This window comes from Oryzias latipes, chromosome 24 (genome assembly GCF_002234675.1).
Source record: "Oryzias latipes chromosome 24, ASM223467v1".
NCBI classification, from domain to species: Eukaryota; Metazoa; Chordata; class Actinopteri; order Beloniformes; family Adrianichthyidae; genus Oryzias; species Oryzias latipes.
This window is the reverse complement of record NC_019882.2, coordinates 10,664,819-10,674,132: the sequence shown is the minus strand read 5'-3', so window position 1 is coordinate 10,674,132 and position 9,314 is coordinate 10,664,819. Positions and strand designations below refer to the sequence as shown.

The 9,314-nt window shown below is 43.2% G+C and overlaps 1 protein-coding gene across 1 annotated transcript; it reads right to left on the bottom strand.

Moving 5' to 3' along the window:
* Nucleotides 1-333: 333 nt before the first annotated feature.
* Nucleotides 334-8,041, bottom strand: serinc1 (serine incorporator 1). The gene is made up of 10 exons (XM_004083535.3): nt 7,910-8,041; nt 6,614-6,775; nt 4,791-4,984; nt 3,797-3,876; nt 2,762-2,899; nt 2,412-2,581; nt 2,230-2,320; nt 1,533-1,674; nt 1,221-1,445; nt 334-1,031 (listed from the first exon to the last, which is right to left on the bottom strand). Exons 1-10 carry the CDS (start codon nt 7,946-7,948, stop codon nt 893-895), a joined length of 1,380 nt encoding a protein of 459 aa, XP_004083583.1. The 5' UTR covers nt 7,949-8,041; the 3' UTR covers nt 334-892.
* Nucleotides 8,042-9,314: the final 1,273 nt, after the last annotated feature.

Sequence of the window (9,314 nt, the reverse complement as noted above, 5' to 3'; positions counted from 1 at the left end):
TCATGGTGGAAAAAGTATTATCTGAGCTTCTTCATCCACTAAATCATCTTCAAATGGACACGCCATGCTGCTTCAACTAAAAACAAACTAACCTTCAACTAAACCTGCTCCAGACCAGGTTATGTTCAGAATATGAGTTGCTATGGCAACTTGACATACCGTGAAACGTACCTCAGTTTTTGGAACCGAAAGCTGAGGTTATCCGCTTTCTTAGCCTCAAACTTACCGTGGTAACTAGCATAACCCTCTTTCTGGAATACCCCCCTGGTATTCGTTTTGTTGATTTTCCAACAGGCTCCAACTATGTGTAAAATAAAAAGAACAGATAAAAAATTATTTTGTATTTTTTTATTTTATTTATAGTTAGATCCTGGTCAGGAACAAGAAGAGCTCAAATAAAAACGATAAAGCAAAATAATTTAACTAAACACATTATACTCACCTAAAAAACAACACTAAATTCACGGTTAATAAGAAGCAGTACAGAGTTGTGTGTAAGCTGCAGGGGGCACCACATCAACAAAATGCACAATAATACTACACAACACTGATTGTGAAAATGGATCAAACGGTGTCAGTTTGTGGGCTCGTTCTGCAGCGGCTCCCGTCTCACAGCTCCAAGGTTTCAGTATCAACAAGGTTCTGTTCGGTTCTGCTCATGCGGTATCTACAGGGGAAACACGTGCACTCACTTTTTCACCACATATTTACAGTCGGGTTAGCGAGAGGAACCACAAAGATGACGGGACACGGAGTCTGAAGCAACATGCCGTTGGGTTCTGAGTCGCTGGACCGAATGTGAGGCGGTCCAACGGCGCAGAACTGAGTCCGGATGAAGCAGGTGATGCGGTGCAGCTTTCTATAGTGACGCTCCGCCGAGAGAGCCAGCGACTCAGTCAAAGTCTCTGTTGACCAGAACCAACGGCGCCACCAGGGTCCAGACGTAGAGGCCCAGGCAGATCCAGCTGGACGAGATCTTGACCCACACGGACGGCCAGCGGCTGGTCATGGCCTCGTTGGCAGAGTCGGGGCTGCAGACATACGATGTTCACACAATCAGCACACGATTCTGCACATCAGGACTCTGAACTCGTTTTGCTGGACAGGAATTTTTTTTACCACGGAGAAATAGAAGAACTGGTTCAAATAGTCTAGAGGATTGGATTTTGGTCAGGACCTATTTTCTTGAGCGGATGCAGCAGAAAGTCCCTGCTTCTTACCTGTACCAGTTGGTCAGAGTCATCATGATGTAGAGCGACGCCAGGAACAGCATGAAGTGGAAGAAGGAGTAGGAGTAGGTGACGCCGTCCTTCTCATTGTCCAGGGCTCTGTTGGGGCCGCCGCCCTCCTCAAAGCTGTCGCTCTGAGGCCCGTCTTCAATCAGGGCCGACTCGTCGGTGGTCAGCGTCAGCTTGTTGACCTGCGTGGTGGACGAGTTACGGATGCTGGCGGACAAACAGAGGAGCAGAGGGTCATGTGACGCCGAGCCACCAGCTGACCGCAGAGCGTTCAACAAGACCACAGCTGCTCACCTGGAGTACAGGACACACATGAGGAACAGGATCAATCCCACAATGCCCTGGGCGTCCCACCACTGAACGACCTGGTCCTTGCCAGCTGGAGTGGTGCTGTTCAGCCCGATGATACCAAGGAGGCTGGGGTTACACTTTCTGTCTGTGAAGCAGACGATGTCATTCAGTAGAAAGCATATTTTCCACCCTGTAGGGCTCACCTAAAGGTCTTTACGTTTGAAACGTGTCACATATCAGGACAAAGCCCTTGTGAAAAGCCGCTTTTCTCCGTGTCACAACCAGCAGTTGTTACAGTTACAGAACTTCAGAGCGACTGTTATTTAGGCGCCACATCTCTAATGTTAAAGGGTTAAATGTTCAGCTCACAGGCACATTTCTTCAGTAACAAAGAGAAATATGCAAAGTCTGAGTATTTTCCTGAAAAACTAACATTACAAAACATTCAAAGACTATAGAAAATCTTTCTAAACACTTAGTTTTGAACCCGGAGACTGAATGTAGATTTGAAAAAAGCTCATCAACCACTACGAAAAGTATTGACAAGTAAATTTCTCTAGAACGTTTCTGAAAAGCTTTGTGGGAATTAAGCTGCTCAGCTGCTGGTTGGAGGTTGTGGTTTGTGTTTCTAAAACGTCTTCAGGATCCGCTCAGAACAGTGGTGCGATGATGCGATCGGGGGGCGTGGCTGCTGACTCACCTGGCTCGTTGGTCATGGCCGACCAGGTCAGGTACATGGTGTACAGGGTGACCAGGGAGGACTGCAGCAGACCGGACCGCGGCTGTGACTCCTTTTACAGACAAGAGACAGGAGACGGTCACGTGACCTGCAGACGGTTTAGGCCACACCTTCATCGTCTTCCAACACGAAGGCCTCTCCACCTGAATGTGGGGCAGCACGGACACCACGGAGACGCCGAGGCAGAGCAGCATGTTGATGCTGATGAAGACCTTGTTCTCGGTGCAGCCGTCAGAGTGGGTGTAGTAAACGTAGAACAGGACCAGAGACACCAGGGACAGCAGGTAGTTGAGCGCAGTGACCGACAGCAGAGCTGTGGACAAAACAGAACCTCATCATGGAGCTACTGGTTCTGCAGGTGGTTCTGTTCACACCACACAGCCCAACTTTGACCAGAACTGATCTGTTCACTACGCCTTTAAACAAATCCAACCGTGGCATAAGAGGACTTCAGTCTGACCCGACCTCCATCTCTGGTCTTCCAGCTGCGTACCTGCATACCAGCACCGCGAGTTCCCCTCCTCCATCTTCTCCACCCACGACTCGTTCCAGGAGTGGGCGAAGTCAATGAGCAGCACCAGCTGGATCAGGATGAAGCAGAAAGCTCCCGCCATACCTACGTAGAACCACACTGTGGGACAGACGGAGACGGTCAGAACATTCGGCCTCGGACCAAGCAGGTTAGCCGACCTTCCACTAGGGGGCGGAGTCTTTACGCTCAAACTAGAAAACCGCTTTTTTGGTGACACTACATTTACTGCTGGAACCCGAAGTACGAGAGTGAAGATCAGCAAAGGAAATGAAGAAGATTTTAAAAAGTGACTAAGACTTTCTAGAAATGTGTTTAATGTTAAACTAGATTATAAAAAAGGAAACATCCACAAAAATGAAGTTTATGGAAAAATCTGCTAAAGTTGATCAAAAATGTGCAGATAACTGCAAAATTATGAATTCAAAATAGAATTTTAAAAATTGTTTTAGAAAATAGTTGATAAAAAGTCAAAATAGGCACACAGAAAAAGATTTACAATGCATAAAAAGGGAAAAAATGATTTAATATGAAGATTAAAAACTGGATTTTAAACCATTTATGCAACTACAAAAAACAAACAATGTTCTGAGTTCTTAAAAGTTCCACTTATACTTAGGTTTGCTGACTTTATTCACTCTAAAATTAAATGTTCGAATTTAAAATTTTAACATTTATTTTCATTAAACGTTTTAAGGAAATAATTTAAAAAAAAAAAATTTAAGTCGGGAAAACAGCACAAGCCTTTAGAAAAAGCAGAACATTTTGATAGAAACTATGTGCAGACGAACATACAAAGGAGGATCTCTAGAGTGTTAGTATTATATCAGCGCTGACACAAACAGGAGTAAGCCTCGCCTCCTGTTGGCTCCAACCAGTACCAGTGACCCAAAGAAACCAGCTTCAAGTCCAAAAGGGGCATCAATCTACACTCTTTTGCACCCTATTGTCACAGTAAAATCTGTCCAACACAAGAGGCTGCAGGGAGGGGAGCATTACCGGTGGTGAAGGGACCTTCTGAGATGAAGAAGGAACCAACGGTGATGGCGACAGCTGCGGCACATTTGAAGAACCAGAACCTGAAACCCAGAAGGAAAAGACACCCAGAAGGGAGACACCAGATTAGATCCTGAGATCCTCAGAGTGATGATCACAGGAGTAGGCCGTCTACAAATCAAATGACAGAGAAAATGACTAATTTAACTTAATTACTATTGACATCAGCAATTCTGCTCACACATCTGAGCTCATTATCTGATTAACTTCAGAGAATGATGAGAGTTTCTGTTAGCTTTGCTAATTTGCTAATGCTAGCTAGTTCTCTGTGAGGACATTTCAGCCGTTCCCTTGGACACCCGTCATGATTATTTTGGAAAAGCGATGAATAGAAATGAGACTAAACGTGACTCCATGTCAGGAAGAACCAGAAAAGAAAAACCTGCACGTTTAAATCCCATGAGTGCAGTTATCAGATTAAAGTCCAACTCCAGTAAAAATGTTTGTTTTTTGTGATAAAATTGCATTTCTGAGTATTTCTTTATTCAAATAGTTGTGAGTCAGGAGCTGATGAAGAAATGTCGTTTGAAAAAGAGCCCATTTGTCACGCAGACGATAGGAAGGGCGGGCAACGAGCTCCCAGTTCATGGCAAAGGTGAGGGGAACGGGGGTGGGGTTGCTCACCGCCACAGTCCAGCCCACAACTCAAAAGCAAACTTCTAATGAACTCAGGCTGCTCTGTAAAAGCATGTCTACGTGTTTTTTTAATTTGGGCTAAGAACATAAAAATCATAATAAAAGAACACTGGGAACGCTTTGAAAATAGATGAAAAGATGATGGGAGTGGGACTGTAAGTCCACGTGTAAAAGTATCTTTAGGGTTTGAATCAGCAGAAAATCTTCCCGATAGAATCAGAGAAAACAGGGAGGAACAAAAGAACAGGGTGAATGACTGGTTACTGCGAAACCTGGACCTGGAGGACGGTTTGAGACGTACCCGTTGTGCAGCGCCGCGCGAGGATCCTGGCTGCTCCTCACTTTGATCATGAGCAGAGAGAAGAGCAGGAAGAACATGGCCATGCCGAAACAGACGCGGTACACAGCCCTGTAGCCGACCAGCACGTCACAGTTCACGCGGCCTTCCACGCCGGGAATGGAGGAGCCCATCCCCCCCTCACAGAAACCTGGAATCTACAGCGACATGTTTCACTGTGACAGGAACCAAAACGCTCCAGAAGGGAGCTTCAAAAATCACAGAGAAGAGTACAAAATCTGTGGCTGAATTCAGGAGGTCATGATCTGTTCTTCAGGAGGAGATCGTGAGGTTAAGTCCTCCTGGAATAATCACCTAAAACTCCTGCCCGTGTCTTTGATGCAGGGGATCGAACCCACAACATGAAGCATCTGCCGAGGGTTTTGGTCTGCCGCCATCTTTTCCCTCAACTCTACTAACAGACGTCTGATCTCAATAATTAGATTGATGAGCAGAGAGAAGCGTTCATTCAGGATTCAATTATTCTAGAACGATCGAAGCATCTGTCCATTGGGTTTCTTGTTCTTCAGAGGATCAAAACGACATTGAATAAATAAAATCCTGGCTGTACAGAAAGACACGTGCAGAGAACGTGGCAATGCTGTTAATAGATGACAAGGAGTAACAAGAGTCTGACATTAAAAACTGTCAGGAAAAATTCTATTCTACTCTTCTATTCTTATCCATTTTATCTTGTTTTATGAACTTACACTGGATTTTATTTTGTTATTCTAATTTTAATTGACCTTATTTCAGTGTTTTATTGTGTATTGCTTTTATCAATGTTTACTTTTTCAGTCTCTTTTTTATTTTTTTATGTATTTATTTATTTTCCGGTGCTTCCTCAGTTGGGACCTCTCCCTCTGGGTCGGCTGCTGTTCAGCCACTGCGGCTCTAGATGGGGACCTGCATCACCTCTTTGCTGTGGTGGAGTGGTCCCCGCCTGTGATGCTGCATTTGGCTGGTCATGCGGCTGGTCACAGAGAGGGAGGTTCCAATTATCAGCGTTTCCAACATCTTGTTTTCGTGCTCAGCCTATTTCTTATTTGTCTTTTCTCATTGTCTTTCCCCATCAGTTAGGGGGTGAGAGATGTGAAAGAAGTGGGGGGGTTGTGTATAGGTACAGGGAGGGGGGCCCTATTTTTATTGTTATTTATTTTTGTGCTTGTTTATTTTAATTTTCATGCTTGCTTTTATGTTATTTATTTTGTTTTGTTTTAATATAAAGCACTTTGTGTTATACTTTTATATGAAAAGTGCTTTTTAAATAAAGTTTGATTTGATTTGATACCCTGGGATCTGACCGAACGTTTATCGAGTTATCTGATTGGCCAGTTTATAACTTGAATTACTTGCACTACAGAAAAAAGATGACCAAAAATTAGAATCAGCAACAACGTTAAAAAAGGTAATAGAGCAAGAAGAGTTATTCTAACAAACAGAATGACGATCATTTTCTCAGTAGATGTCTATTGAGTTTCGGCCTCTTGGAACCAGCGGATACTTAATGTTTGGAACACGAGGGGGGAGGAGTCACTCAGTCCAGTTCTCTATACAGTCGATGATTCAGGCAACAGCTTATGTCACAGCTGATCCCTCCACCTGTTCTGTTCTTTAAGGAACTGTGAGGTAACATCAGAACTTGAGCTTTCAGTGGCTTGTAAGGAGTAAAGGAAATTGAGATTATCTTCATTCTGCAGAGTGACAGGTAAACTGCCAACATGAGCATGTTGACTGCAGGTTTGTCAATTAGCAAAAGCTCATGTTGGAGTAGGACATTTCTGTACCTTCTTGAGCTGAACCTCCATGCCAGGCATCAACATGATGCAGGCCACACCCACGCCCAGGAGCAGGAAGAAGGCATAGATGAGGCGTGTCACCGTGGAGTTGTTTCCAGAAGGGCAGCATCGACACAGCAGACAGGGGGCGCTGCCGCACAAGCATGGGATCTGTTCACACAAAGTCGAGTTAGTTGTGCGGACTCTTTTCCAACTCTAGTTACTATTTTGACTGCGGATGTGGTTACGGTGGCCCAGAGAGCTCAACATGCAGTAAATCGCAACAATAGAGCAGTTGAGAAAATAAAGCCTAAAGGCGGATTCACACCAATACGACAGATTTAGACCAGTTCCCGTGAATTGTCCACTTTTTTTTAACACTTTTGTAAAATCCAGGGGACTAGATAATCATGCACTACATAAATTTTAGTAGTTAGGGAGTTGGGAGGGAATTTGATCCAGACATCCTGAAAAAAATGGCAAACACCCAATACAGTGCATTAAGTAGTGGTTATTGAGGGCATTCAAGTACAACCATATAATCTGAAAAACCTACACTCAGAGCAGAAGTTGCACAATTTTAAATAAACTTTCAATAAAAAATGAACATCGTCAGAAATTCAGATATAGGTAAAACATCTATTTATATTTTTTGATTACTATATAAGTAGATCTGTAAATGGTGACAGTAAAGTTATTATGCTGATCTAATGAGATTCTCTGTCATGTTAACAGGACTTCACCAAGATTAACCCATCCTGAGCCTCTTACGTCACACGCACTGACTGCACAAAGAGGTCAAGTTGTGTTTATAAACATGGCGGACGTTCCCCAGAACTCCACCAGGGGGCGTTCTGCGAAACCGCTGTGCCCGTGTTGTTTCCTGGGCTCGGTACCGCTGCCAAAGCGGTTCGCAGGCTGGTGTTGACACCGTACCACTGATACGGTTACATCACGCGCTTCTCCGCGTTCACTGCACTCAGCGGTTTAAACGCGACTCAAAAACAATGCCTCGTGCACGCGTTCATCATGTGAACTACGTCACTGTTTGGTTCAAACACCGACTATTCGGTCATAATTTGAACATTTCGGACCGACATTTTCGACTGGAGAGCGGACCACCTGCGCCACAACACAACCATGACTGCGCAGTCCTGGCTGGTCTGGTCAGAGGCCTTTTCTAGCATTACGAAAACACGTCAAATTGGCTGTTTTAGCCATCAACAAATGTCGTCAGTGAGCTGTCAATGGTTTGTTAAAACGCCCTAGCAGTAGTTCGTCTATAAAAAAAAAACCGTTTCTTACCCAGCTCGCCATGGAGCACAAGCCGAGGACAGCTCCCATCGCGGATGTTGTTTCTTCTCTGGTTTTCAGTCGATATATGCCGATTTCTACCGAGACTGGACGACTTAACCCGAAGAGAGCGGAGAGTGTGTGAACGGCGCATGCGCCAGGCTTCATTATGCTACAGCTCTGCTTAAAAACAATTTTCCATCACGTTTTGCTTTAAAAACGTTAATATCATTGATTTTTACTTATATTTAACCTTTATTTCACCTTTAAAAATATTTTTTGTTCTACTATGATTTGGAACATGATGAAAAGAAGCTAAGCTAATCATGCAAGTGTTAATGCAAGCTTTAAGCTTAATGTGCTCTCAGAAGATGCTGAAGCTGTTGACTCAATAAAGTTGTTGACGGATTTAACGAGACTTCAAGCTAAAAAAAAAATCATATTATATTCCACTTTCGGCTTCTCCCATCAGGGGTCGCCACAGCGAACAAGTCGCATGGTAAATTTGGCAATGTTTTACGCCGGATGCCCTTCCTGACGCAACCTTCTCAAACCGGGCTTGGAACCGGCAGAGGTATATAAATTTTGCAAATCTCGACAAGAACTCGGAAGTCCTAAAAAAGATGTTGAAGCTCACATTTACTTTCACAGTTACTTAATACATTTGCTTAAAAAAATGACTGATGCAAAACTGATTTTAATAGTTTGTTTAAATTTGTAAAGTTCAGAAGTAGAATCTGATTATTTAAATTTCATTTGTGTCAAGCATAAAATTTATATGTAAAATTAAGCTGAAGTGTAAGCATTTCTTAATCTTAATCTAATTTTCACTTCCTTCTAACCAAGTTTTAGACCTTTAAAACTATCTCAAAACCATTCTAGTCTTGAAAGAATCCCGAACCTTTGGGCAACATTTTTGGGGCTTTCATGTCTCTAGATATAAGTCTGTTCTCATAATCACAGGAAAGACAAGAATTGCTAAGTTACGTGAAGTTTGTCTCAGATTTGGGGCACAAGGGAGAAAAGCGTTTACCCCATAACTTTGATAGGGGGGGGGTTTATGACACTAGAGATGAACAATGTTGGAGCGCTCCATCGACTTTCGTTATAAATCCAAAAAGGATCTGAAATGTTCATAAAATATGTGCTATAATTGTATCAAAGTTATAAGGAATTTAAAAGAGCTGAACACCACAGAAATAGCGCAATCTTTGCTGAATATTTAAAGGTTGAAAGGTTTCACTATGCAGAAGGTTAAAGCGTTCAAAAGGCAAAACGTTTTTGAGGGAATTGAACGCCTTCTTATTCATTCCCGTGGGGGTCTAACATTTTTGCTTAAATATTTTACAGCTACAAAGCACATCATCTAAAAACAGTACACACAAAATTCTCCTGAACAAACGGAACATTTTGATAC